The sequence below is a fragment of the Osmerus mordax genome, chromosome 16 (genome assembly GCF_038355195.1).
Source record: "Osmerus mordax isolate fOsmMor3 chromosome 16, fOsmMor3.pri, whole genome shotgun sequence".
Taxonomy (NCBI): domain Eukaryota; kingdom Metazoa; phylum Chordata; class Actinopteri; order Osmeriformes; family Osmeridae; genus Osmerus; species Osmerus mordax.
The window spans coordinates 12,042,017-12,067,928 of record NC_090065.1 but is presented as its reverse complement, the minus strand read 5'-3'; the positions used below and the strand labels follow the sequence as shown (position 1 = coordinate 12,067,928).

The following is a 25,912-nucleotide window of genomic DNA, read 5'->3' as shown; positions in this document are numbered from 1 at the left end:
AAAGAGGTGAACAATTGTTTCTTCGAAAACAATGTTGGAAGTGTGTTAGTCGAAAACCTCTGACTGACCACAGTGTGTCCAAACTGTGTCCAGTAGGATATGTGTTAACTTGCCCCATGTTTACAGGTTCCACCCAGACCACATCCAAGAGTTTATTATAATGAGGAAGAGGAAGAGCGAAGGTTGGAAATGTGATGTAAGCTTTGATTGTATCCTAATGCTAGGGGTTTAAAAGAACCAATTGAAGACACGTTTCGACTCCTTAAGTTTCATTCCTCACTAATGTTTGCAAGGTGATTGTCTTATCAACAGAATCTGCGGTTAGTTGCCCAGATGATCCGGGTTGCACTTAATCCTCTTCCTTCTTACCCCTGAGTTAGATCTGCCACAAGTCTTTCACACGTAGACCTCATCTGGAGGAACACATGATCCTCCACTCACAGGACCGGCCCTTCAAATGCTCCTTTTGTGATGACTACTTCAAGTCCAGGTTTGCCAGGTTGAAACACCAAGAAAAGTACCACTTAGGTGCGAACATCCTTAAACCCTCAGTTTTGGTAGCATGTTTAAACGAATGAACTATTCGATCTAGTATACCTTGAAACTGATCCAAAAGATTGAAACTGTTGACTTCAGTTAGACTGTGTAGTGAGTGAGTCAATGTATTTCATTTGAATGTAACTATTGGGAAATGCTGTCTAATCATTAAATGCTTCGTAAATTCTTCAAAAACATTGTGCTAATCAATGGTCGAAAGCTAATATTAACATTAAAAGTAGGATTGTGACATAAGCACCAAATTAAACCTCTTATCTGCCCACAGGTCCATTCCCATGCGACATCTGTGGCCGACAGTTCAATGACACGGGCAACAGAAAAAGACACATTGAATGCACACATGGAGGGAAGAGAAAATGGACCTGCTTCATTTGCGGGAAATCAGTGAGGGAGAGGTAAGACTGTGTTACAGCACGATCTGCATGTTTAAACGTCCAGGCCTCAATTCCTTTGTAAAGGCAGCCAATTTCATTCAAATGTACTTTATATCATTGATATACTGACCTTTCGATATTAATCTCATAAAAAATACTTTCTATTTCTCTGTTGTGTTTTCTTTGCATATACAGAACAACATTGAGGGAACATTTGCGTATCCACAGTGGAGAGAAGCCCCATCTCTGTAGTATCTGTGGGCAGAGTTTCCGCCATGGCAGCTCCTATAGGTCAGTCTCCATCCAATATCTAACCCTGTTACACAGAGTCAAGGTACCCACTCCTCTGCACCACCCTTCTAAACATCCAGCCTCTATTGGGGCCGAAAGCATGTCTCGTTAGAGAAGCCCCAAAGAGAGGCCTATAAGAACCTTGAAGGATCTGGAGAGTTCAGATCATTGGTTGGGATGAGAGATGCAGAAGTCAGCCATGTGGGTGTAATGCTCCAGTGACAAGAAGAAGGCCTAAAACATACCATCTTAAAGCATGTTTGGAGTTTTCCAAAGAACATGAGAATGACCTAACTGTGATGTGAGAAAAGCTGGTTGGGCCGAAACTCAAAGCACTGCAATTACATTATAATTATGGTGACATGGTCATCTATTTATTTCTGTATGTACCGAACATTATCCTTTTGATTTTGATAGGCTTCATCTCCGTGTCCATCACGATGACAAACGCTATGAGTGTGACGAGTGTGGGAAAACCTTTATTCGTCATGACCATCTGACCAAACACCAGAAAATACACTCAGGTTCTATGTCCCCATTAATCTCCTTTTTTTCGCAGTCTCGGTTCTATCTGTATAATCTGTGGTGTTTATATAGATGGAATGTATCAGTGTACACCTGCTATGTATGCATGTGAATTAAAAATAATTGTGGACTGAGCTCTTTCTTCATTGGATGCAGGTGAGAAAGCGCACCAATGTGAGGAGTGTGGGAAGTGCTTCAGACGGCATGATCACCTGACTGTCCATTACAAGAGTGTCCACTTGGGAGAAAAAGTGTGGCAAAAGTAAGGGTGTAGCTGCCTAAGCCTTGTTGTGGTGTGTTAGAATCCTTGAGCCAAAAGATGGTGTGCTCTTCCAGTGAATGTGTGACGATAAAAATGTGAACATGAAAGTGTTTTCTAGGTATGTGGTTTGAAACCACATGCGTGAATAAGGCTTGTGTATACAGGTATAAAATGGCGGTGCATCAGTGTGAGGTCTGCAAGAAAGAGTTCAAGGGGAAGTCCAGTCTAGAGATGCACTTTAGGACACATTCAGGTAAGATGACCCTCCCCCTCGTTCCCCCTTTTGAGTTGGCACTTTCTTTGGACGGATTTCATTTGTTTTGATTTCGGATTCAATTTGTTTTTCTTCAAATCTGACCCATTTCATTGTTGTCTTTCTGAAAGGTGAGAAACCACACAAATGCCCAGTGTGCCATCAAACATTCCGGATTAAGAAGACTCTGACGAAACACATGGTGATTCACTCGGACGCCCGCCCCTTTAACTGCCCCCACTGCAGTGCCACCTTTAAGAGAAAAGACAAGCTCAAGTACCACATGGACCACGTTCACAGCACAAAGTTCAGCGAGCAGCCTCTCACCGGAACTAACGAGGACAAGATGGCCGTCCTGCCATACGATGAACCCCCTAAAGTATTCCCTGAGGAACCCAAGACCGTCTTCCAGAGTGCCACCGCAGACTCGCGTGTTCCTGTCACTCTGGTGCCCGTCCTCATGTCGGGCGTCCAAGGACAAGGTGACTTGGCCAGACACGGAACAACTATCTCCACCCAACCCCATGGTGTGCTCACGTCACCCCAAGCCCAGGCCCAGATAACCAGGTACCAAGCAGCGACGGACCTGGCCTTCCTGGAGAAGTACACGCTGACCCCTCAGCCTGCCAACATAGTGCACCCAGTACGGCCAGACCAGATGCTGGACCCTAGGGAGTCTTATCTGGGGACATTACTCGGCCTGGACTCTGCCCCCACTGTCCAAAATATCTCTAACTCTGATCACCCCCACTAGTAACCTCCAACCTGCCACCAGGCTTTGTATGCAACAGTGAGCGACAGACATGCATTGTGGCTGGAGAGGAATATACTGAGAGTTAGTTCAGAAGAAGCACTATAATAAAATATGTTTTGTATACTTTAGTTTTTTTTTTTATCACCACAGAAATGTGCAGCAGTGAAGCTGCATTTTATATCTTCCTCACCATGAGAGCTCTGACACATTATCCATGATGTCGTTGTTTTCCCCAACCATGCAATGTTCTATACTTGGAAACGTTGCAGTAGTATGAGACAAGTAATGTTGCCACTTGTTTGAACAAATCTTGACACCTTTTCTATATTTTCCCAATCTTTGATGTTATGTAAAGCGATTGAAGGGATCGGTCTGTGTTTTCGTCACACTGTAATATTGACTCCATGCGCTATGTTTATACATTGGGTTCCGTTAAAGTTTTTGTTGTTGTTGTGACTGATAGGTGGAACACACCGTTTGACTTTGACTATATAAACTGATATATTTGACTGATAATACTTATTGTTATTACCACATTGAAATCAATTGTTATCCCTGACTGGCACAAAGCATTTCTGATGGGGATAACATGTTTACTATTTGCTTGTTTTAAATAGAAAAAACCTGGTAAAAAGGTTTTAAGTTTCATAGTGGGTGTTGCAAGGTGTTGATGGTGGTTGTATAAGGGTCCTGTTGGCCTAGTTTACAACATTCACATGAAGCATCAAAATTGATTTAAGCCATTTAATTGTATCAACCATGTGAGAAGGTGATCTTAAATGATGTGAGAATACGGACCATAATAGAACCGTTATAATTGATGAACATGAAAGCTACATCATGTCCTCTGGAAAGCTTCTAATAACTTCATTTGGTTGGAGTTTTAGTTTGATGTTGTGGTGGGATTCTCACCCTCTGCCACCTGAAAATGAACAGTTACCATTGACAACAAAACCACATTTCTATTCTACATGTTGTTAGAACTAAACTACTTCGACAATTCAACTTCAACAGTGAATTCAACTGTTATGTCTTAAATTGGACAGGATATACTTCACTTACCGAGTTGAAGTTAATGAGACTGACCTACAAAAATAATTATGGGAAATCAGCTATTTGAAATACCTACAACACAGCCACGTTGATATTTACACCTTGCAATGTTATTGCTTAAGTTTTAAGCAGTAAGGCTGTTGTATTAAATGGAAACAACATGGAAACAAACTATATTAAAACATATAAACAAAACTAAACATTCTGTAGTGAATTGGTTTGACAAATTTCCCCAAAGTAAAGGTTTGTTGTTCAATGTTATTTATGTAGTTTAATTTATAGAGGTGGGGATATATAAGGCACTCACATTCACCAAAAGATGGTTTTCCTTGGAAACAGCCAACATCTAAAAAAGTATTTTGCCATCTCCAGTTCTGGTAACAAAAGAATCGTGTTGTCGTTCCTTCCTCTATATATAGTATAGATTGTTTCATTCCTTTTGGCAGATTTGTCCTGGGAACCGAACAAGGTTCTGAAGAAACGTGTGAAACAAAACGGGTTAGTGCACAATATCTTTATAGGGAATGAGAGAAGAGTCGGTTAAGTTAAAGGTTTTTTTTTTTTTTTTATGTAGGTACGCACGCACATTTTACATACCTAAACAAACGGGTTGGGTGGACCACTTTCCATTTTCAAGACAAAAAACGCGTTTTGGTCCCTCACGCTTGTAATAAGCACTACATCGGAATAACAGTGTTGATTCATCAAGCTGAGAGACTAGACCGTTTTTTAAATCGGGGGCTGTACCACAGAACTTCACTAGGAAACAAAAATAAATGATTAGAAAATATGTAGCCTAGCCTCATTCAACTTAATGCAAAATGTCTGGGAATCTTCTGAAGTGATTATGTGAGAATACACAATGGACATACATGGTTGTACCCGGTTCTGTGTGGTAGCTCCTGTATCATCTGGCCGTATATTCGTTCCACAAAAAATTCAGTAAATGACATGTTACAACACAGAAGTCGACAAGTCACTTCAAATAGCACAGGACAGGACCACTCTCGTGGTGATCGAGTTTGATTACGCCATATTTTCCAATGATCGATCGTGTCGTGAGAAAACAAAATGTCCATCACCTGTTCTGTCATCAGCAGCAGGCGAAGGTCGGACAGATCCTCAAAGATTGATTGGCAATACAGAATGAGTTACCAAATACCACTACATTTTACAGAATAATTTAAGGATGTGCGCTACATTGCTAAATATTTTGATCGACTTCAAACACAGCAGCCAGAAAAGTCAAAAGACAATATTGAGGTAGGCTATTCAGTCCTTTTAGTGCTTTTCCTGCCTCCAAATTTCAATACAGCTAATCATCAAGAATAATAAATACATTGCCCTATTTGGGCTGCTTACTTGGTGCTGGAGTTGTTTCAATGAACTCTGTAGGGATAGTTAAAATACTTTTAAAATACTTCAAAACCATTGTTATGTGTAGTTCAAAAACAGAAGTGAGTAGGCTATTTACTTGGTAGACATTTGGGCGGTGAGCTCCATTTCCCGTCCTGGCAGACACTCATCATAGAACCTTCCAAATTATAGGAATCCTTACATTTATACTTTACTGCCTCTTTATTCCCAAATGTGTCCTGGTATTTATGGATGATAACAGCATCAGACACAAAAGCAGGTGCACCACATGCAGTTGCACTCTCTGTACAATAAAAGAGATGATGGTGAGTAAACAGAGCGCAGACCATCAGACAGACAGCATGTGCTTGAGATAAGAAAGGCAACACACATAAAGATGAACTGTTACTAAACCATCTTATATTAAACTGTCATTTGTTTTTGTTTATTCATAAAATAGACATATCTTCATGCATTATGTTCGCAAGGACTTGTGCATCATTTGTAAGTAAGCTATAGAGGAAGGCCAAGCAAGAGGGGATGTCACCAGATTGGAAGTGGTCCTGGTATTCCACACAAGTTTGTACCATCTCAAATGTTTCGACTCGTATTTTACACCATCCGACTATGAAACAGAAACTTACTTGTACATGATCCTGTTGACCATTCTCCATCCTTACATGTTATTATTGTTGAAGTGGTGGTGGTGTCTATTTCATATCCAGCCTCACATTCAATTAGAACTCTTCCAGCTCCCACCCGTCTGGTTTTAGCATTAGGGACATCAGGGGCGAAACATTTTTCATTTTCATCTGAAAAATAATGTAAACAATGTTCATCCACGTTGAAACAGAAACCATGTTCTTCTAATGTAAATTAAAGCATCAGGGACTTTTGGTACAGGGCACAATTCTTTTCATCTGAAAATAACAACAGCAAAAATGCTTTGAAGGCTGAACTGAATCAAAGTGGTCCAACATCTCAAAATTCTCCTACTGTCTAGAAAGTAGAAAATCCTTGTTTGGTTATTTGGGAGTCAGGTGGCTGAGCGGTTAGGGAAGCGGGCTAGTAATCAGAAGGTTGCCAGTTCGATTCCCGGCCGTGCAAATGACGTTGTGTCCTTGGGCAAGGCACTTCACCCTACTTGCCTCGGGGGGTATGTCCCTGAACTTACTGTAAGTCGCTCTGGATAAGAGCGTCTGCTAAATGACTAAATGTAAATGTAAATGTATTTGCAGAAAGTAGTCTGTATGTTCATAAATGTCCATAGTATTTTTGACTGATGATTTGTGTTTTATGTCCATGTGGGCCACTTCGCAAAGCATATGCTATCATGAAAGACTTACCTATACATACAGGTTCAGGTGACCATGTGCCATTAACACATTCGCTGGTACCCCACCATCCCTCTTCCCTTCTTTTATAACCCTTTTCACAGGCATATGTAATCTTCCTGCCATGCTTATAAGTGTTTTCTTCAGGGACAAAATAGCCATTTTTCAAAGATGATTTGGAGCAGTCTGAACTTTGACCTAAAATTGGTTAGAAAGATGCTTAAGTTAGTTGGTGACAGTTTCTCTTGAAGTTACCTTAAATACAGGATATTTCACAAAAGTTAAAATTTCAGTGGATCGAATATTCGGTTTACAAACAAGTTAATGTGTAGCTGTCCATCATTCACCATTTACGATTAATTTGAAGAAAAAAATAATTTTAACAGGAAATAAATCCCCCATTTCTGGAGACCCATTTCTGAAGATAAAATAAACACACAGAAGTTATCGGAAGATGTGAAATGGAAAAAATCTTACCATCAGCTACAAGAGAACTAAACAGTAGAACGAATAGAAGACACCCTAGTTTGTCCATTTCATCAGAACGTTGAGAAGGATACAATCTGATAGCAAATACCATTGCTTAGGTAGTGAGAATCATGCGTTGCCTGAGACATATGTTGTGCAGTCCAAGTTAATCATTGTGCAAGCCCCTCCCAATAACAGTCTGGTATACTAAAAAAAGCAGGTGGATAAATACAAAAGGCAGTCATTGTACATAAATTGTCTTGGCAGCTTTCTTTCCAGTCTAGAACATGAAATGGAGCACACCCACTGGGTAAAAAGGAGACATACCTACAAGACTGCAAGCCAATAATCAAAATCCAGCAATATAGTAATATGAGAAAACTGTATAAGAATTAGTAAGGTCAGAGTTGATCTACCGCTTAGGATTGACAATGGTAACTCCTTTAATTTCTCCAACTAAAGCACCCCATACACACTACACACCCCAAAACAAACATCTCATCCACTATTCACATATACTGTTGTTACACAACAGTACATTTACACACAAATCTACATTTACAAATACCCCGCTGCCTTCGTGAACCTCCTGCAATTCGCCTACCAGAATGTCATCAGAGTGGATGACACCATCTATCTGCTCCAGAGCTCCTCCTCTCACCCGTGTGTAGCTGGGTGCATGGTGAGAATCATGTTTTCTCCAGTGCCTTCAACACCATCTGAACCTTCAGAGAACTAAGCAGTTGAACCAAATAAGACATCCTATTCTGCCCATTTCATCAGAAATGAGACAAGAATCCATTCTAGTTGAGTAAATAAAAATGTTTTTATTCAATCTAATGTTGGGTGGTGGCAGGGAAAAGGTGGGTGGAAACTTGCTTCTGTTATTCAAGCTAATGATTGTCCAGGGTCCTTTCAGTAAATGCTTCGAAAAATGTACCTTGAAACCAAACTTGTGATGATGTGTTTACTTCCAGATTCCAACTAAATATTATGTCCTAACTTGTGGTGTTTGTTCACCATAATCATTCACCCAAAAAAACGATTAATTCTGAAGCCTGATTCCGTATTATATTAGAGTGGACTAACCACGTAGTTATAAAGCATTTCCCAGACCAGATCATATTTTCAGATGCATCTTAAGAAAGGTGGTGTGAAGAGATGGTCACAGAACAACACTGGTTGACTCATTTGTATGAGTAGATTTTTTTTAAACCACACCATCATCATTGTATACTTCCATATACAATGAAACCTTCATACAGTATAGCAACAAAATACAAATTAGCAAAGGCCCTTTATCAGGTTTTTATTATCACTGTCATCACTAAACAAAACAAAAAAAGGTAAAGCAATGTTCGTCATCATTCTGTTTATCCGCACAACAAACAAAACTAAGAAAAAATAAGGATACAGCATTGTTATGTGGCCCAGGAGGTGGAATAACTAAATATAATGGGGAGCAAACTCAAGATTGGAATTTACCTTCTGGAATTGTGAACTCTGAACTAGGGTGAAAGACACCACTCGCTCAACCTCTCCAAACTCTGATCAAACACAGATCTATAAAGTCTCATATGTACAACTAGGATTGCATGGAGCATGTGCATATTAGCCTGGACGGTCCACGGCTCAAACTGTACAGCTCTGTGCTCCACTTGGATGAAAAAGACTGTTCAATGTTAGGAAATAAAAACACATCTTCAATTTACAGGAGGTCTCCTCCCTTAAGCCCAGCTGGCATTTCTTTGTACTACCAGTCTCCTAAAAGGTTTTCATCAAATATAGTACACCTGGAATGTAAAGGGTAATTCCATAGTTTTGATAACATTAGGGGTAAGTTTTGCAGCTTCCTCACTTATTGTGCATCATGCCTGATTGTTAATCAAAGAACACCATTCCCATAACCTTCAATGTCAATCAAGACATCACATGCCTACAAGTTTGCAAACAATACAGACATGGATAAAAATGTGGTGGGCCCAATGCATTTTCTGAATTGAAGCCCATGTTTCTGGCTTGGTAGTACTTAGTGGTGCTTCAAAAAAGAGAGCTTCGGTTTTGGTTCTCAGCATGCATTATGAAAGATTTCCAAAATGACTGAGGACCCTATAGGTATCAGAAAGTACCTAATGACAAAGCATAGGTTTCCACAAACAATCTGGCATGATGCCCACCAGGAAAGAAAAGTATGACATGTTCCTAAGCATCCAAAAACAAGAGGCCCTCCCATTCCCACCCCCCCATGATCCACCCTCCTCCTTGGCCACTAAACATGGCAAAGCATAGTACCACAGTATGATGTTGTGCATTTAGAAACTAGTTGTGGTTTACCAACTACAGAACAACCTGAAGGAAAACTTGTCCCCATCTCCCCTGTTCACCTCCAGATGGTCCACACTCTACATCTGTGTGTGTCCAGAAAAAGAAAAGAAAAAACTTTTGGCCCATGGCAGGAAGTCCTGTGAGTGGCTGGATCTGGACATGCAGTGCCTCTAATGGACCTAAGTGCCGATGGGGAGGAGGGACACTGACTGGGGTGTGACTGGTATCGCCCCTGGTGACTGTTCTTCTGTCTCAGTGGGATGCACGGGCTCCACATCAGGATCAGGCTTAAGGGGTGGAGACAGTCCCTCACTGCATCTCAGAACCTCAAGTGGGACTTGTGTTTCACCATGTATCTGTTGTGGAGGAGGACACGAAAAAATGAAGGGTGTGATGCCCGTGATGCCTCTTGGTGGCATCGAACCGCACGCACACACACACACACACACACACACACCTGTCTAGAGTTTCCCAAAAGCGCAGGAACACAGGCCGGTCCAGGTGACGCTTGTGGTGGCTCAGCTCCAGCACGGTCACGTCCCACTTCTGCACGTTGGGGTCGGTCTTTGCCTCGTCATACTTCAGGTGGAAGGCTCGGACTACAAAACGCAGACAGTCACAAACACGCAGAGCCAGACAGACACGAGTTACCATGCACATTCCCTGGCTCAAAGCTTGAAATATAGTTCACGCTCCATTTTACAGAGGTCTCACTTTGGGAGCTAAAGGACGAAGGAAAAGAAGCATCTAGTGTCGAATAGAGACTCACTTTTCGCAAAAATGTCCACAGGAGATCCGTCAGGAAGCAGCCAAGGCCAGCCTTTGAACTGCCAGGCCGGACCTTGCACAAATACTGCCACCACACGGTCCCTGCCAAAGAACAAGGACACCGGTTACAGACCCAACACAGAGCTAGGCAGAACAGCTGTTCTGCAGTGTGGTCCATACTTAAGGCAAATCACTTGAAAGCCCAGTTGTCATTCATGATGCGCGAGCATGCAGATCCACAAGGCCTTGGAGGATCTTCCCTCCCATGTAGAAACAACTATGGAGACATGAGCTCTAGAAAACGTGTGGCATTCAAAATGAAGAACCACTCCGTTTTCGAGACACCTTGAGCATTGGGATCTCTGCGAAAGTCACGGCTGCAGCTGTAAAAACGTTCTACCCATATAAAAAGGAAGCAATGTCCATTTATTTTTGGCCAGCAGCCAAAATGAAATGTTATCTGCCATTTGTGACAAGGTCCATTTTCCTTGCATTTGATAGGTCTGGTGTTGTGTGTTGGTGCTCGTTGCTGGTGTAGGGTGGATGTTGCCTCACCAGTCTTGTGGGGCCAGTTTGAGGGGCTGGTCGATGACCCGATAGGGCACGGTGACGCTGAGGGTGGCCCCCCCGGGCTGGAGCTGGTCCTTCCGTCTCTGGAGCAGAACCTCGTTGTCTCTCTGGATGCCCTGCTTCTTCTTCTCCTCCGATGTCACAAACCTGCCGGGACAGAGACAGAGAGACAAGGACAGAGAGACAGGGACAGAGAGAAAGGGACAGAGAGACAGGGACAGAGAGACAGGGACAGAGAGAAAGGGACAGAGAGACAGGGACAGAGAGACAGGGACAGAGAGACAGGGACAGAGAGAAAGGGACAGAGAGAAAGGGACAGAGAGAAAGGGACAGAGAGACAGGGACAGAGAGACAGGGACAGAGAGAGAGACAGAGAGAAAAGGACAGAGAGAAAGAGACAGAGAGACAGGCACTGATAAGCCAATGGTACATAACTGTCATTAAACCTTAGATAGTCATGCCAACTGAGCGCTGGCCAGAGTGTGTGGTGGTCTCAGGTAAAGCTTGGTGAATCTGCTACCTGCTGATTGTGTCAGCTTGTCAGATCAGGGGGATCGAGGGGGCTTGGAGCTCATTTGCAGTCAGTCAGACTTTGAGCGTTCCCTTTATGATCCGGGGGCTGCCCTCACACCGTACCCTCTCAGACAGAACACCAGCTGCTTTTCATTGAACATTGATGGGTTTGAATTTTGTCCCTCTCCCCTCCCCAAGATATTCTCCACTCTGAGATGTCAACATGAAAGAGCAGTGTGATGTCACCATAAATGATTATAGCACAATAGTTTCAATATTCCCAATCATAATAATATTCATATTATTGAATGAAATGTCAATAAAAGTCCAATTGTATATATTTTCGCATGGGGAGATTGGAGTGCCAGGTCTTTTTAGCTGGGGAGGAAGCCGACACCCCTTGGATCCGCCAGTGCCCGCCCCCATGTCCACCTGTAGCTCGCCACCACCCAACATGACAAGGATTTATGAGCCTTGTTAAACAGCGCAATAACAATTCAAACCACTGATGCCTACAGTGTGTGCGAGTTATCCAGACCACCTCGATCTGCACGTTTCATGTCTTAGCTCGGCGCTCGTGCTGCAGAGGCTATTAATCATAATAAACACACACTGTATGTTGTATGTAATATAACTGGAGGTGGTGTGTACACGCATGTACAAAAAAACGAGTTGACTGCAATCCCCCTTGAACCATATGGACTAAATGGTGCTCGGTTAAGATCTGGCTACTCTGAACAAGCTTGGTGAATTTATTTGTATTTTTTGAGTGAAACATTAAAATCACCATTATTGCAAACACCCATCTCACAATAATATTAACATGCATCTTACCCCTGCACTTCTGAACTAGGGCGACAAGTTTCTTTAGCAGTTACAGAGATTTTTGACAGACATGATCACCAGACGGCGACATACAACATTTTGCGTCTTGACCGGATCCCTGTGCCAGCCCTGGTCTAAACGTGGCCACTCACTTGAGGTCCTGCAGGAGGTCCTTGGCGTTCAGCATTGTGATGAGGGACGTGGTGGCTGCGGGGATGATGACGATGGGGGTACGAGAGCCTGCGGGCGGCAAGAGAAACACCCCTCAGTGACAACTGTCCATCCAACCACACAACTGCCACAGAACACTCGTCTCAGAATGTCTTTTTTGAATTAAGTCACGTTCAATAACACGGGCCAATGGGGTTACAGGATCAGGAAAGTGAGTGAGCTGTTGTTGTGTAAGGGTGCATACCTTTCTTTTGATTTGGTGGTGGTCTGGCTTGGGACACTAGAGAGGACAAAAATAAATACATGCAAAACAACACACACAAAAAACATTCACCGTTACAGGTTCATCCGAGCAGGAAATACCGACATTCCTTAGCTGAAAAAGTGTAAAGCAACATATTTCTTAAGCAAAGCTTCTGCACATCCTACCACAGCCCATGGACTTGGGATTGGGGTAAGAGAGCCTCATACACACCTGGTCTGGGGACGGGCTGCAAGGCTGGGGTCTGGGCCTTCCTGGCTGACGCACCCTCCTGTGGAGAAAGAGCGGGAAAGATGCTGTAAATCAGTTGCTGCCATCTCAAATGTACACAGTCTGTAGTGTTGCTCTGTGGGATATTGTTGGTACGGTATCATCAATTCCTGACTGTGCTTACCAAACTTTATCTTTGCATACTACTCTGCATTAATTGTTCCCTTTCACTGTCATTTCAAAATGAGAAGTCTAGATACCAAAGCTCTCCACAGCAGATGCAACTCTGGTAACTGTTCCATAAGCAATGAAATGGCCCAGTTCAAGCTCCAGTAGATGAGTCATTACAGCAATTATAAAACCCAATCCATTGGTAGGCTATGCCTCTTATATCATTTTAGGTCTGCACTGTTGTGGAAATTTCATTGCCAATAACTTGGATGTCATATCAGGTATACTTAATCACTGGCTTCATGATACAATTTCCTCCTTATCTTCCACATCGTGTTGCCCTACATGGAACACATCTACAGCCAAGGAAATGCTGGGAGTCTCTTTCTCATCTCCAATACAGTAAGTCATGTTTACACTTTCACTTAACATATTTGCCTTGGAATTTATGGAACTTAATTGGAACAATAGATAGCTTTTCAATTGACTTCATTAGAGAGCATTAGATTTTGCTCCAATTCAAACTATAATCCAAAATGTGAACGTTGTATTGCCAATGACTAAAAAATACAGGTTTATAATTGTCGTGTTGCAAATATTTAATTAAAATGATAAACAATGCCATGTAGCCTGGAGCTGCCCATCAGACCATACACATTATACATACAGCCCCCTGCTCCTCATCAGACCTCTCCTCCCCCTCTCCTCTATCCTCCCCCTGGCCCTTCCTACTGAACACCGGCGACTGAGTGCATGCCTGCAGACGAGCATGCAGAGACAGAGCGCACAATATGACTGGCTGAGAGACGAACGTTGAAAAGGAGGGGAAAAAAAGAGAGAGTGAGAGACCGAGAAGAGGTAGACATTCATCGCTCCATCCTGGTAAACGTGCAGTCGTGAAGCGACTGAAGCACAGGGAGGGGGGGGATCTCAGGCTTGTGATGCAGCCTCAGAGCAGGAGCATGGCGTTAACAGGGAGCATCACAGCACACAGCCTCGAGGGATGACACACCACGGAGCGACTGCAGCGCGGGTGGCTTGCTCTACTTCACATGCACACACCACAGAGGCAGCACCGCCCAAGAATTTGAATTTCAAACGAGTAACATTCCACCAAAGGCTGGCTCCCTCTCTCACCCTCGGCATGATATCTGGAGGACACAGCAGTTGCTAGCACAGGAGGGGAGGAACCGAGAGGGGCATGCAGGGGGAGGAAGCAGATGTATGCCAGGAAACGCCTTCAACACGGTTAGTGTGACCAGTTTATAGGCACAGTGAGTGGAGAGAGGAGGTGAGGCTATAAACATGACAGAACCACTTCCTCTTGAGGAGTAGCTCGCATCCAAAAGGTACCAAATACAACAGCAAACGAGTACAGGAGTCAAACTAACGAGAAGGCTTATGAAAACCCATCTACCTTCTGGCAAGTCCTAATGGTTCAGGTACGTACTGCATGTAGCACCAGCTTGCGACGTGCCCCCTATTCTATAGAAGCTTACCCATGTACGTCCATCATAAGGACATCACAGAAGAGATTCTGCATGCATTTTACCCACTGATTGATACTGATGATCTGCGCTAGCAGCTTTGTCTCACACATTATGTGTGTGTTTGCACATTTCAGGCTATAGGCTACATCAAAGTGAGTTAGAGCTTTAAATGACCATGTTCCTCTGTGAGATCTCACACACAGCCCTTTGTCTAGAGGTGCGGGGGGCTTAAATAGTCTGGTGAAGAACTCAGTACAATGTCAGAGTACACACCACTCCAGGGGGCTGGTGGCCCACAAACAGAAACTAGAAAAGGCGCCTTTACAGCAATCTGATTGAAGACGATTCTTTGAGGCAAAGGGCAGGCACATGAGTGGGAACAGAAACTTGGCTCTGTGTCCAACATAAGCGCATCAAACTTCCTTATGGATGACTAGATTAAGGCCATTAAGGCCATAAACATTTACATTTAGTCCAGAGCGACTTACAGTAAGTACAGGGACATTTCCCCAAGGCAAGTAGGGTGAAGTGCCTTGCCCAAGGACACAACGTTAGTTTGCATGACCGGGAATCGAACTGGCAACCTTCGGATTACTATCCCGATTCCCTCACCGCTCAGCCACCTGACTCCCTACATTCAATAGGTTGACAATAAGTTGGCTTACTAAAAATTAAGCATTGCCTAAGCCAAACTGTGTTGGACCTCAGATGGTAGTTAAAAGGTTGCTTGGCAAAATTGGTTTAAATATGACAGCCAAAATGTCAATTAAAGCTGGAATATTTTTAAAGGATAAGAATTTTGTAATTTTAGTAACAGGGCTGCCAACTTTCACGCATTGGCCGTGAGACACACGCATTTCAACCATTTCACACGCTCGTACGCTTGTACATCTTGCGCTGAAAAGGCAACGCCAACCATGTAGCCCTGCTAACGTTGTAAACAGTAACGGACGAGGCAACATAGACGGAATTGTGGTTGGCCCCCCAAAATACCAAATCTCACTACCAGGTTTTTGGAAAAAAACCTTGGCAAAGAGATGGCAGCCCTGTAGTAATGACAAACATTTTGACTGATGACTTCTTTCCACCTAACCTAGCTTTTAAGGAAGGTTCAGTGACGTGCCAATATGCATCTGATTCTGAATGAATCCCAGGGCTGCCAACTTTTCCAAAAACCTTGGCATGAGATTTGGTAGCAACCAAAAGCCAGTCTTGGGCAATAAAGAATGTACAGTGAAAATCCTAATCTGTGTTGTAATCAGTATGCCACCACACCAGTCGCGCTCTCAGTGCCAAAAACTGACTGCCAAAATCTGACGTCACGATGCCGTTCCGATGCAAGGACAAGTCCGTCGCTATGCCGACCTCAAATTCCTGAGATAGGTACCTTTATATATCTCTATGATAGGTACGCCGTGCTAGCAGGAAACTGTCATGGTCGCTATACTGGTTACTAGGTAGGACGTTTTGTATTTAGGCCTATTTAACCCTTGTGTTATCTTCGGGTCATTCTGACCCACCGTCGTATTGCGACAACTTTACCGCATACAAAAACAAAGTGAAGCATTTACTTTTAACCGTTGGGCTGTCGCAGACCCCTCACATTGCGAAGGTTAAAATAAAAGTATTTTTATTTGTTTTTGTATTGGGTAAAAACAACGATGATTCGTTATGAACCTTTGGGTCATGGGACCCGAAGGCAGCACAAGGGTTAAACCAATTTATTGTACTTTACGATTAGAAGTTTTCACTCGTTCGATAGCTAGTGCTAGCTAGCTTTTTTCGTCGAAAAAATAAAGCTATTTAGCATCGATTTTAACAGACCGGGAAGGCAACACGTATAGTATTCTACCTGGGCGCGTTGCTGTCTCAGGAATGTCGAACTAGTGAAAACTTCCAGTTAGGACACTGTTACGAGGACAAATCTTACACTACGTTTACTCAGCCAAGCTAAATAAGGTATGTTTGTTGTCAGTTAGTCAGACTGTTACTATCATGTCCCCCCACCCCCGCTTTAATAACTTTAAAGTTATAATTATTACTAAATTCAGCAAATTACAGTTTAAACTGTCCATGCATGATTCAAAAATCAATTAGAAAAATCTGCCAATCACGGATGAGCGTTATGGTCAAACCCTTTTGGCTGTTTAGTGTCTTGGAACATGCATTACAGTGGGTAGTTACTGTTTCTGTCACATCCTTGTCATCTCTCACCCAACTAACTTCATATTTACAAAATGCATTCTCTTATTAATTAAAAGGGGAAGATCACACCAGCGTTACTCAGGAAGCCCAGCACAAGAGCCTTTATTTCACACCATTCTGTCATCTGGAACCAGGGTTTGGTAGCACGCAGCAAACTCGACTGTCACCATGCAGTGGAGGCGGCGCCACTGCTGCACACACATCGCTGGCCTGCTGTCTCTCCTCTCACTCCTGGGGGTTCTGCTCATCCTGGGTCATCAGGATCTGCTGCCAGGACTGACTGGTTCGATGTGGTGGAAAGACTACCCTGTGGTGGACTCGGAAGGCAGGGGACCCCACACCAGTGCCAGAGGAAACCACAGCTCCAAACAGACTCTGTGGAGGGGTGTTATGGAACTTCCTGCGGGCCCAAAGACTGGCACCAGTTCCAGCCTCCATCAGGAGGACTTCTCTCCTCAGGGGGTGACAGGACCAGACAGCAATGCTAGCAGCAGAGAACAAGCTCTGGGAGACCTGATGATCTCTGAGCCCTGTCCTTACATTATCAATGAGCCTGAGAAGTGCCCAGATGGACAGCCAGACCCCTTCCTCGTGCTGTTGATAGCTACGGAGATCCAGCAGGTTGAGGCCCGAGATGCCATCCGGCAGACCTGGGGGAACCAGAGCGTGGCTCCAGGGCTGGGTTTCGTACGCCTCTTCCTGCTGGGGGTACGAGAAGGAGAGCTGGGCCGGCAGCTGCAGAGCCGCCTGGAGGCAGAAAGCCGGCAGCACCACGACATCCTCCAGCAGGACTTCTTGGACACGTATAACAACCTGACCATCAAGACCCTCATGGGAATGCACTGGGTTGCCACGCACTGTCCACACGCCAGCTACATCATGAAGACGGACAGCGACATGTTTGTCAACACAGACTATCTCATCCACAAGCTGCTGCGACCAGAGCTGAAGCCCAAGAAGGGTTACTTCACGGGCTACCTCATGAGGGGCTACGCGCCCAACCGTAACAACAACAGCAAGTGGTACATGTCCCCCGAGCTTTACCCTAGCAACAAGTACCCCACCTTCTGCTCAGGCACAGGGTATGTTTTCTCGGGGGACTTGGCAGGGCGGATTTACAGGGTGTCGCAGGGAATCCGACGGCTGCACCTCGAGGACGTCTACGTGGGCGTCTGCCTGGCCAAGCTGCGGGTTGAGCCCACGCCTCCGCCCAACGAGTTCCTGTTCAACCACTGGCGGGTGTCCTACTCCAGCTGCAAGTACAGCCACCTCATCACCTCGCACCAGTTCCAACCCAGTGAACTGCTGAAGTACTGGCACCACTTGCAGAACAACAAACACAACGCTTGCATCAACTCGTCAAATGACAAGCTGGGCAGGTTACGCAAGACTCCACCTCAGGTCGAAAAGCTCTCGAAACTATAGACAACAGGACAATGTGGGGCCCAAGTTTAGGGACGATATACGTGCCATAGGGGTCTGAACAAGTTAATACCCCATTTTAACATCCACAAGTCTAAATAAAAAGGTATTGTATAAAGCACCAGCTTGGTTCATGTAATTTGAAAGCATGGATCTCAATTTAGAAAGACACTGTCAAAGTAAGAAATGAGTGCTGGCTAGAAAAGCTGTGTAACTTTTTGAAAATGTGAATATTTGGTATACCGTAGCATCCAAGTTTGTTCCATGAGTTGATGTTATATGAAAATACAATAGATATTGTTGATGTATTTATTAGGTTAAATTGATCAGAAAATTAAGGATTGGAATTCAGACCTGAAAAGACAGGAAGTTACTTTCCCCCCTATTTTACACCCTTTTAAACCTCAAATGGTGAGATGAAAGTCTTTTACACATCCTGATTTACAAGTATGTTGGAGACTCAACAAATGTTAAATATTTTTTATTGTATCTATATTATTGTTCCTCAGCCTTAAACCTGCATCACAGGTAAAATAGCACAGTACTCTACAGTATGTGATTTTAGAATTAGAAACTTCCATCTGTGCTTGGTCCAGTTCTAGATCAAGATATTGAGCCTCATGTACCAAAGTGTCTGTTTCCCAGACCCACGCATGTCAGAATACAGTCCTCAGGGTGAGTGTCTAATCAGTTGATGACTAATCTGGATAATATTGATCCTAAATTTAAACAAAAATCATATGATCATTTATGATAAAAATATAAAGAAGAATATCCAAGAAATTATCACACCAATAATCATTTAGTACAAGTAATTAATATAGTGGGAAGATAATTTACAAATATCACAGAATTTTGACAATCTGCATTTTAGGCAAGCAAAGAAAAAAGGGATTGGAAAAGTAATGGAAAGGGAAATGAATCAGTTCTAAGTTGTGTCAAAAAACTTTGATGCTCAATATCTCAGAACCATACCAACTATTTGAAATGATCTTCTGAGCACTACATGTATGAGGACATGACAATAACACAATGGTTCATGTGTAATAAATTTTGTTTTTCAGCTGTTTCAAAATATTTTGAAACATCAAAACCAAGGGTGGTGCACGTTCACCAAAGGAGCAGAATGGAGTAGACACATATCTCACAAAACCACGCCAGGCTGCAATACTGGACATCTAGTGGGATGTTTATCTACTGAAAGTGACATGATTATTAAATAAATCCATGTTGTGAGATATTCAGGACACATTTCAACAAGCCGGTGAGTTAAGTCAGAGGCTAATTCAAGCTTTAATTAATTGTTGTTGATAACATCATCAACAACTACAACCCAGTAGCTGCTATAATGCATCTTTTATGATTTTTTGGAAAACTTTTAAAAGAACACTGAGGCGATCTAATCCTCGAACATTGAAATGCTGAGTCACGTGTTCCAAACCCAAGAGGAAGAGATGGAACTGGTCTTACCGTCACAGACTTCAGTGTCATGCCGTGGTAAGTGCCCATTGTATCAATCTTAAAACCTTCCGTTTCTGGGGAGACCGAGAGAAAAAAAAAAAAAGATTGTAGCCTTCACCAAAGTATACATATTAAAATATATATAGTTTCATATGAAACTTTGTGACATCATTACTCTGGGACAAACTCATTAACATCCATATGACGTGCTTCCACTCACCCTCTTTTCCTTTGAATCTCTCTTGATCGTAGCGGTTATAGGCTGCTGGGACAGGTTGTTTGTTCCTTGTGGATGAGTCCTTGGGGGAGAACAGAGGGTTTGCCTTAATAGACTTTTTTCATCCAAGATTTTTTAACATTTACATAATACACTGGGAATACTATTTTATTACTGCATTCAACAGTCCTTTACGGTGTCAACTAAACACTGACCTTCAAGATCACCCCGAGCTCATTTTTTGTAGAAATTAGTTAGCCTATTCATAAATAAATGGAGCCCAATACTGGTGAATGAAAGTGCTTGGTTTTCTACTAATGCAGAATGTCATCAGTGGTTGTGTGCATGTAGGAGTATGTTGAACAGGGTTCCTCTTACCACCTGAGTGGTGTTCTGTGCTGGTCTCTGCTCAGGGGCTCGTCCTTCCTCTCTGGCCTTGACTGACTGCAGGATGGCAAAGATGTTTTTGGAAAAGTTCTGCAAAGAAATTGAGATTTCTCACAATTGGGCCCACATTTGAAACACACACTTATAATGATGGGGGTTTAAGTCACGAAGTTCACAGCAGCAGCTATACATTTCCTTGAAATAGTACCGCCATCCACAGGTACAACAGAACACTGCACTGTGCAGTTGGGTTTGGTGGCAGTAAAAACAGCCACCATTTTAGATTTGCTGTAGACGAGAGAGTTAGACCTAAAATTAGGATAGGATATAGTATTAAATTGTCACGACTCGAACCTTTCCTGTGCTCTGGAGGATCGTGGTGCGGGTTCTCCACACCCTCTCCCTGCTGACAATGTCTCTGGTGACGTCCACCTCTGCATCCACAAAACTTCTCTGGTTCTGGGTAATGTCATCATCCAGGTCTGTTTTGATTGTGGAGCGCTTCTTGGCCATAATCTTGGCCTTGATGGCAGCAATCTTCTCCACAGACATGGCCTCTGACAGTGACCTAAATGCAAGGACATTTACATGTTAGAGGATAGGCTAACTTAATTTCCAGATGTGAAGAGCCGAGTGACTTTAATACATTGAATTCAAATATTGCTTTGCATAAATTCACGCTGGTCATGTCATGAACAGATAACAATACATAGATGTTGGAGAGTACCTTTTCTTTGTGTACAAATGGAGGGCAGGGAATTGATTACCTGCTTTGTAGCACTAATTAAGAAGGTCTTCCCTTTATTCTTGCCTAGTATCTAGCATGAGCTGCACTTAAGTAATACCAAGTAGGACATATTTCTGTTCTCATAAAAGTACCAACTACAGTGGGAGTACCAATGTTGGTGTTATTATAGAACAATTATTGTTAAGGTACTGTGTCGGATGCAGCCCTTCTAAGACAAGACAACCTTTTGACATCTTGTTCGTAACAAAGTTGGGTGGCTCCTGAGGTGATTTGTCTTTTCAGTTGATTAGGAACCACCGCTATAACCGTGGCATTAGAACAACGCTGGAAATGACAGCTGTCCCGTCGGAGTGCCTCCTACCTGATCTGGTCGGTCTGCACGATGCCCTCCTTGTGGCCCTCTAAACGAGCAGCCAGGCGCTCTTTGTCCAGACGCACGCGTTCTTCATCCTACGGAACAAGACAACAACACAGTCACTGAAAGTTGAATATGATACTTTTCAAAATGTGCAGAGTAAATTCTATTGTGCTGGTTATATCAGCACAGGGTAAAAAAGATTTGTTCTCGTAGTCTGGAAATCATTCTTAACATGGCACCTATTGAGATTTTGAGTAAGCAGAACCAGCCAAATGTATTGTTTGTCCTTGTTTTTTTACCTCTATCCTTGGTTTTTTGGCTTCAGACGATACTTCATCTGCAGCTCTTTTGACTGCAGACAAATACAAATAGACCATAGGTATTTAATGGGGGTGTGTGGGGGGGTTAGAATACTTTACATTAAATGATGTAACACCAGTATACCTTGCGTTGGCCGTTGCAAACCAATCTCTATGGGGGCACTTCTGTCGATACTCGTCGAAGTAGCTGGGGGGAGAAATAGTTTTATTTAACATACATATTCATAAAGGGAAGCTTAAGTCCGCAACAAAAATCTGTTTTATTATATGCTTACAGCTCTCCCCGTTGAGGTAAGACAGCAAGCCCTTTCGATCAGGTCTTCTAACAACAGGAATGTTTTCTGTCTAGGTGGGGACAAAGATTGCATTTCCCAAAAGAATTATCTTTAATAACGGTTGCAATTACAGAAATGTAAGTACTGAGGAAAAAAACTTTAACTTTATCAGACCAATGAGGATGCTTGAGACTTACTGCTGCTCTTCGCACATACGAAGGGTGAGGAAGATGCACATTGTTGAGCAGGAAAAGGATTGAGTCGAGAGTATAGTACTCTTTGGGCTGCCCCTCCTTTCCAGTTCTGTAATGAGAAAGCATAATTTGGTATACTTTCTAAAATACCTTTAGCCAACCATCACGGTAATACGGCTGTAATACAAGTGAGCCATCATGCCTGCTCACTACTAACATTAGCTAACTGATGGTATAACTATAAAATACTTGATGACAAACATTTCTGCCATACCATCGTTCTCAACAAATATGAGCAAGCTACAGTAGCATGAAAACATGTTCCTGTACTGCAGTAGCCTATGTAACGTCGTTTGCTCGCACTGTGCTTTACTTCAGAACTTATTCGCTAGGCTAGCAAGTAGCCCAACAACTAACTTAGGAACTCATTTTAAAAGTCAGTGTGCTGCATAATAATTCATTTGCAGAATTTCACAACCTGGCAGTGTCAAGTTTGAAACAGAGACACGGGGGGGAAATATATTTTTTTTAGCTGTAGCTAGCTAACTAGCAAACACATGATAGCTACAGCCTTCACTGGCTACATGAGATCATTCAGTTTTTCAACTAAAGATGACCTGTCACGCCGCGTTACTCAACAACTCTCTAGAATGACAGGGAATTGTGGTAAGAAATTTAAAAAGAGAGGGTTTCTATACACGCTTTGCTGGTATAGTCAGTTGCGATGTATTGAGCATCACAATCTGGCTTGAATCTTGCAAACGAAACCGCCACTGCTCGCAGGGCAGCAACCGGGGAAACCGTGGGAATGGGAGGGTATCTAAAACGAAATCCCAATCTTGCTCACTTACACCAGCGAACGTTCAATTGGCTAGCTAGCTAAGCTATCTAAAGATCCCTGGCCCATTGATACAGTCTACATTTGCCATACGAATAAAAAAAGACATACCCCCAAATGACATAATTGGTCTTCACATTTTTTGGCCACGAAAACTCTCCAAATATAACCTCATCTCCTTTGGCAACAATTTCTTTTTTCTGGATGTTGTACTGGCGAAGAACACTCAATACGTCCGCCATCTTCACTTGTCTTCATGAAGCGTGATTACAAGGAAGGCCCTCTTAGTTATCAACGGTGTAGACTCGCAAATTGCCTGTCTGATATATATGACTAAATTGGATGCAATGCAGCAGTCTTTTTCTTATCCTTCTATTCTCTGCTCTATATTTTTTAATATATTAGATATATGTTAAACTATTCTATTTACATGTAAATGAGTGTCACAGAAAGTAAAGTAAACATGTTTATGAAGCACTTTATTTGGGTACATTATTATGGGGGTGTAATATGTGGATACACAACAATATTTAATTCAAACAGGTACCTACAGTAGTGTAACAATCGATTTCTCAAAAGCTTTCTTCAATTGTCGCCCTTCACTGAACCAAGCATATAGCCTTATATTACCATAATACTATTTTCAAAGCTAGCATTTATCAAAGTAAATTGTGTGAACATAGTCAATGCAAGGCTTGAAATTATTAAAGCCATCACAGTTACATGGTCTGCATTTATCTTTTCTGAATGGAATAGGAAACCATGAAGTTCCGTATTTTTTCTTTGTAAATTCTAATGACTTTCCATACCAACTTGCCTCTAAAGGTAAAGCATTTGAGTATTGTTGCATTTTTCTCATTCAATATTGGAGGAAATATAAAGCATTGAATTTAAAATCTATTGTTTTTTCATAGTATTACAAAATGTGCAATACATTCATTTATTATATTGAAAATGTTGCACGGTGAACACTACACAGGAACATACAATTTTTGCATATACTGACATTCTCATGTTAGTACAACTTCTTTAAAGTCATGTAGAAAGTTCTGTGCTCATAAGCAGCTTAAGTCTTCCTAAACTGTTAATGGACCTGGAAATCATTCTTAACATGGCACCTATTGAGATTTTGAGGAAGCAGAACCAGCCAAATTTATTGTTTGTCCTTGTTTTTTTACCTCTATCCTTGGTTTTTTGGCTTCAGACGATACTTCATCTGCAGCTCTTTTGACTGCAGGCAAATACAAATAGACCATAGGTATTTAATGGGGGTGTGTGTGGGGGGGGTTAGAATACTTTACATTAAATGATGTAACACCAGTATACCTTGTGTTGGCCGTTGCAAACCAATCTCTATGGGGGCACTTCTGTCGATACTCGTCGAAGTAGCTGGGGGGAGAAATAGTTTTATTTAACATACATATTCATAAAGGGAAGCTTAAGTCCGCAACAAAAATCTGTTTTATTATATGCTTACAGCTCTTCCCGTTGAGGTAAGACAGCAAGCCCTTTCGATCAGGTCTTCTAACAGGAAAGTTTTCTGTCTAGGTGGGGACAAAGATTGCATTTCCCAAAAGAATTATCTTTAAGAACGGTTGCAATTACAGAAATGTAAGTACTGAGGAAAAAAACTTTAACTTTATCAGACCAATGAGGATGCTTGAGACTTACTGCTGCTCTTCGCACATACAACGGGTGAGGAAGATGCACATTGTTGAGCAGGAAAAGGATTGAGTCGAGAGTATAGTACTCTTTGGGCTGCCCCTCCTTTCCAGTTCTGTAATGAGAAAGCATAATTTGGTATACTTTCTAAAATACCTTTAGCCAACCATCACGGTAATACGGCTGTAATACAAGTGAGCCATCATGCCTGCTCACTACTAACATTAGCTAACTGATGGTATAACTATAAAATACTTGATGACAAACAGTTCTGCCATACCATCGTTCTCAACAAATATGAGCAAGGTACAGTAGCATGAAAACATGTTCCTGTACTGCAGTAGCCTATGTAACGTCGTTTGCTCGCACTGTGCTTTACTTCAGAACTTATTCGCCAGGCTAGCAAGTAGCCCAACAACTAACTTAGGAACTCATTTTAAAAGTCAGTGTGCTGCATAATAATTCATTTGCAGAATTTCACAACCTGGCAGTGTCAAGTTTGAAACAGAGACACGGGGGGGAAATATATTTTGTTAGCTGTAGCTAGCTAACTAACTAGCAAACACATGATAGCTACAGCCTTCACTGGCTACATGAGATCATTCAGTTTTTTCAACTAAAGATGACCTGTCACGCCGCGTTACTCAACAACTCTCTAGAATGACAGGGAATTGTGGTAAGAAATTTAAAAAGAGAGGGTTTCTATACGCGCTTTGCTGGTATAGTCAGTCGCGATGTATTGAGCATCACAATCGGGCTTGAATCTTGCAAACAAAACCGCCACTGCTCGCAGGGCAGCAACCGGGGAAACCGTGGGAATGGGAGGGTATCTAAAACGAAATCCCAATTTTGCTCACTTACACCAGCGAACGTTCAATTGGCTAGCTAGCTAAGCTATCTAAAGATCCCTGGTCCATTGATACAGTCTACATTTGCCATACGAATAAAAAAAAGACATACCCCCAAATGACATAATTGGTCTTCACATTTTTTGGCCACGAAAACTCTCCAAATATAACCTCATCTCCTTTGGCAACAATTTCTTTTTTCTGGATGTTGTACTGGCGAAGAACACTCAATACGTCCTCCATCTCCACTTGTCTTCATGAAGTGTTTACAAGGAAGGCCCTCTTAGTTATCAACGGTGTAGACTCGCAAATTGCCTGTTTGATATATATGACTGAATTGGATGCAATGCAGCAGTCTTGTTCTTATCCTTCTATTCTCTGCTCTATATTTTTTAATATATTAGATATATGTTAAACTATTCTATTTACATGTAAATGAGTGTC

The 25,912-nt window shown here is 42.5% G+C and overlaps 5 protein-coding genes across 7 annotated transcripts in view; 2 read left to right on the top strand and 3 right to left on the bottom strand.

The window, feature by feature from the left end:
- Positions 1-25,912, top strand: part of zbtb41 (zinc finger and BTB domain containing 41) — a 168,664-nt gene that overhangs the window by 2,459 nt on the left and 140,293 nt on the right. Inside the window, exons 4-11 of one of the 2 annotated variants that reach the window (XR_010878734.1) lie at positions 127-196; positions 381-528; positions 824-953; positions 1,128-1,223; positions 1,641-1,747; positions 1,905-2,010; positions 2,175-2,263; positions 2,395-3,480. Coding sequence is in view for 1 of the 2 variants with exons in the window: in XM_067253661.1 (XP_067109762.1) it covers positions 127-196; positions 381-528; positions 824-953; positions 1,128-1,223; positions 1,641-1,747; positions 1,905-2,010; positions 2,175-2,263; positions 2,395-3,017 (1,369 nt within the window). In the remaining variant the exon portion in view is untranslated. Of the gene's footprint in view, positions 1-126; positions 197-380; positions 529-823; positions 954-1,127; positions 1,224-1,640; positions 1,748-1,904; positions 2,011-2,174; positions 2,264-2,394; positions 3,596-25,912 lie in introns of those variants that run through there. The other variant, XM_067253661.1, reaches the window with a different exon arrangement.
- Positions 3,748-7,435, bottom strand: LOC136959351 (complement factor H-related protein 1-like). The gene is made up of 11 exons (XM_067253662.1): positions 7,238-7,435; positions 6,773-6,958; positions 6,071-6,238; positions 5,545-5,730; positions 5,433-5,459; positions 5,153-5,191; positions 4,943-4,981; positions 4,668-4,829; positions 4,378-4,542; positions 4,080-4,103; positions 3,748-3,939 (listed from the first exon to the last, which is right to left on the bottom strand). Exons 1-10 carry the CDS (start codon positions 7,338-7,340, stop codon positions 4,090-4,092), a joined length of 1,089 nt encoding a protein of 362 aa, XP_067109763.1. The 5' UTR covers positions 7,341-7,435; the 3' UTR covers positions 3,748-3,939; positions 4,080-4,089.
- Positions 8,522-23,201, bottom strand: cdc73 (cell division cycle 73, Paf1/RNA polymerase II complex component, homolog (S. cerevisiae)). 2 transcript variants are annotated; one of them, XM_067253087.1, is made up of 17 exons: positions 23,070-23,201; positions 22,124-22,229; positions 21,927-21,996; positions 21,776-21,838; positions 21,631-21,683; positions 21,335-21,423; positions 20,580-20,793; positions 20,217-20,315; positions 19,842-19,920; positions 19,631-19,695; positions 12,876-12,933; positions 12,645-12,680; positions 12,382-12,469; positions 10,877-11,038; positions 10,323-10,423; positions 10,011-10,152; positions 8,522-9,909 (listed from the first exon to the last, which is right to left on the bottom strand). In XM_067253087.1, the coding sequence occupies exons 1-17, from the start codon at positions 23,198-23,200 to the stop codon at positions 9,873-9,875; spliced, it is 1,593 nt and encodes a 530-aa protein (XP_067109188.1). In that variant the 5' UTR covers position 23,201; the 3' UTR covers positions 8,522-9,872. The 2 variants fall into 2 exon arrangements, with proteins under 2 accessions (XP_067109188.1, XP_067109189.1); XM_067253088.1 differs by having other exon boundaries at positions 20,220-20,315.
- On the top strand, positions 16,907-18,163 carry LOC136958934 (beta-1,3-galactosyltransferase 2-like). The gene has a single exon (XM_067253089.1). It carries the CDS (start codon positions 16,907-16,909, stop codon positions 18,161-18,163), a length of 1,257 nt encoding a protein of 418 aa, XP_067109190.1.
- Positions 23,423-25,721, bottom strand: LOC136958935 (parafibromin-like). The gene is made up of 5 exons (XM_067253090.1): positions 25,581-25,721; positions 24,630-24,735; positions 24,436-24,502; positions 24,285-24,347; positions 23,423-24,189 (listed from the first exon to the last, which is right to left on the bottom strand). Exons 1-5 carry the CDS (start codon positions 25,709-25,711, stop codon positions 24,077-24,079), a joined length of 480 nt encoding a protein of 159 aa, XP_067109191.1. The 5' UTR covers positions 25,712-25,721; the 3' UTR covers positions 23,423-24,076.